The sequence below is a fragment of the Eurypyga helias genome, unplaced genomic scaffold (genome assembly GCF_000690775.1).
Source record: "Eurypyga helias isolate BGI_N326 unplaced genomic scaffold, ASM69077v1 scaffold9202, whole genome shotgun sequence".
Classification (NCBI taxonomy): domain Eukaryota; kingdom Metazoa; phylum Chordata; class Aves; order Eurypygiformes; family Eurypygidae; genus Eurypyga; species Eurypyga helias.
In genome coordinates this window covers 7,301-10,456 of record NW_010237799.1, presented here as the reverse complement: position 1 = coordinate 10,456, position 3,156 = coordinate 7,301, and the positions used below count along the sequence as shown (strand labels likewise).

Sequence of the window (3,156 nt, the reverse complement as noted above, 5' to 3'; positions counted from 1 at the left end):
GAGCGGTATGTGAAGGGAATGTAATGATAAAACACCACAGATGAGCAATATTGCAGAGGAAAAAATGTAAGCTATGTACTTGATATGAGGGGCTCTTTGTGAAAAGAGGCAAATAATTTTGCTTATTGGCTTATTCTGATATTTTATGAGGAAGAAACCCGTTTGCTTCTCTTCATCCTCCACATCTTTCCCCCCAAATTAAGGTGTCCTTTTTGAATGGACGCAGCGTTGTGCTTCCAGCGCATCTCCCGTAGCTTAACATTCTGGAGGTAGATCATCCAAATAACTATGATTTTTATTTTTCAAAACACTAGTCTGACATCTCATTTTTAAACATTATAGTAGGAAGGAAAATAACTACGTAAAAGAAAATCAAATTACAAAAGAGATACTAAAACAGACTGGTCGGTACGTGTGGCTGACGCCCACTAACACTGCGAAGGCCGCACAAGAGCGCCGAGACAAGCGACTGACTGCGAGGTTAGGGACAGGAGCAGTCGCCGCTTTCCAACGCGCATTCTTGCGTGTGCGCTTCACAGGTGCTGCCGTGGGCAGTGCGGGTGGCACAGTGTGATGGGAACAGTTTGGAAAGGCTACGTCTCGTCTCGTAGCCTGTAAGTCTCTCGGAGCTGGGAGCTTGTGCTGCCGTCCGCATGTCGGGGTCCCAGTACAGGCTGGTGCCTCCAGAGGTGCAGCCAAATAACGCTGCTATTCCTCCCCGCTGCTGTGGTCGAAAACAGGATTCTTGAATAGAATTGTCCGCAGTTTCTGCTGTCCATGGATCAGGTTCTTGGCCTTGCTCAAGTCACTTGGGGTGATCAGAAGGTGTTAGCAAGTAGCTAAGCCCAGTGGGAGCAGATCGGAGGACAAAGCTGATTGAAAGTGGGAGTGCTGCATCCAGCTGTGGAGCCCTCAACATCAAAAGGATATCGAACAGTTGGAGTGAGTCCAGAGGAGTCCACGAAGATGCTCAGAGGGCTGGAGCACCTCTGCTATGGGGACAGGCTGAGAGAGTTGGGCTTGTTCAGCCTGGAGAAGAGAACGCTCCAGGGAGACCTTATAGCACCTTCCAGTACCTGAAGGGGCTACAAGGAAACTGGGGGGGACTTTTTACAAGGGCCTGTAGTGACAGGACAAAGGGTAACGGGTTTAAATTGAAAGTGGGGAGGGTTAGATTAGATATCAGGAAGACGTTCTTCCCAGAGAGGGTGGTGAAGCACTGGAACAGGTTGCCCAGAGAAGCTGTGGATGCCCCGTCCCTGGAAGTGTTCAAGGCCAGGCTGGATGAGGCTTTGAGCAACCTGATCTAGTGGAAGGTGTCCCTGCCCATGGCAGGGGGGTTGGAACTAGATGGTCTTTAAGGTCCCTTCCAACCCAAACCATTCGATGATCCTATGATTCTATGAAATACATACATTGAAAGGTGTGTATGCCAAATGGTAGTGTTGTCTCTGGTCACTGTGGAGAAACCTCCCGCCATAAGTCTACAACTAAACCAGGCAATCTCCTCTCTGGAATACCAATGAAATACAGATCTTTTTTCAAATCTATAGGTGAGTGCAGTTGCAGAGGGTTGCTCTATGCTTTCCAGCTGGCTCCAGTGTCCGACGTCATGCTCCTGGTTAGGTTGAGCTCCTCTCTGACCTCTTCCTTCTCTCTGATCAAGCCCACCTGCTCCTACGTTAAGCCATGTCACACTCTGCATGCTCCTTGGAACAGGGATGGGTTTTATCTTTGTGTCTTTACAACAGCTGAATGCACAGTCATTTATAAACAGATCAATTTTTATATTGTCTACAGCCCATGGAATTAGCCCCGCAAAGGAAGTGTGTCTGGGGGGTTGGGGGCTGGGGGTGTTTGTTGATATTTTGTATTGCTAGATGTTTGACAAACGTGCTACCTATTACCCTGTAACCAGATTAAAAAAGCAGAGTGGAATGCAAGCTGAGTGGTGGTATACAACCTGGTTATGTGTCAGCAAATGAACGCTAGATTGGGTTATTTTGCTGCACCTGATCTTGGTCTGGTTTTGCTTATATGAAAAAAAAGTAACCTCTATAAACTCTTTCGTAGGAGGAGTGACAAATACTGCACAGTATCAAAACAGGCTCATGGTCTATGATCCGAAGCAGGTGGGTGTCTGCGTTGTGTGGTTTTCCTGTATGTTTTGCTGCAAACAGGTGGTCTCTTAGCAAATACATGCAGTGGTGGGGTTTTTTTTTGTGTGGTTTTTTTTAAGGCTAAAAATGCTGACCATTTGAATTAGTGGTGTTTTAAATTCATTTTGTACTGATGTGTGAGTTTAACAGAGTAGCGGAGACCCTGACTTTTCATTACATTTTTAAGCCTGTTAGGGTTAAGGTCTTAGAAACATCTAGATGAAATATAGAAACGGGCTTTAAATCCCCTGTACTTATCAGTATTTATTTTACTCGTTCTTTTTTTTTTTTTTTTCCTTGTAATCCAGCAGCCCAGGGCAACGTATACTCGAAGCCAGCATCACAAAACTGCTCCTCATTGCCATTTCTGCTTTGAATTGCCTATATGGGCTTTTTGTTTTCTGCATACTTTCAGAACTCTGCTACCTGGTCGTGACTTATTCTGCTGACTGCAACGGTGCCTATCATTTCATTACCCGAGCACCTATAATATCTTTTAGGGATTATTTCATACATTATGTATGTGTTTTGATTAGGTTAGCATGGCTCAGTAACCGTTTCAGGGGGTTAGGGCACGGTTATGCCCTCTTGCTTGTATTAGGAATTAAAAGTCCTAAGCTTGCAATCAGAGTTGCAGAGCCTGATTTACACCCGCGTGGAACAGTATTGACTTTTCTGATTGTAGGGACAGGGGCTTTGATTGCTGTATTTGGAACCAAATTGTGCCAGGAGATACTTCTGTGTGGTTCCCACTGGCTTTTTTAAAGCACGCGGGTCCTGAAGCAGAAAGTGGGCAATGACACATCTGCCTTTTTCGTTCTGAGGTGCAGTTTTATTCCCCCATCGTACGAATGCCGATTCTGTCCTAAATCCAAGCAGTAATTACAGGCAGCAATCTTACTTTGCTTGCGAGTGGGACACTCTTATTGAGATACTGTGTCTCTACTGTGTATCTTTTGCTTTGATTCTCTCCTTGCTGACGAGAAGGTTGCACCCC

General features: G+C 45.6%; 1 protein-coding gene across 1 annotated transcript in view; it reads left to right on the top strand.

Moving 5' to 3' along the window:
- Positions 1-3,156, top strand: part of KLHL32 (kelch-like family member 32) — a 17,452-nt gene that overhangs the window by 8,540 nt on the left and 5,756 nt on the right. The window contains exon 3 of the mRNA XM_010147592.1: positions 2,074-2,132. Coding sequence (XP_010145894.1) covers positions 2,074-2,132 — 59 coding nt within the window. The remainder of the gene's footprint in view (positions 1-2,073; positions 2,133-3,156) is intronic.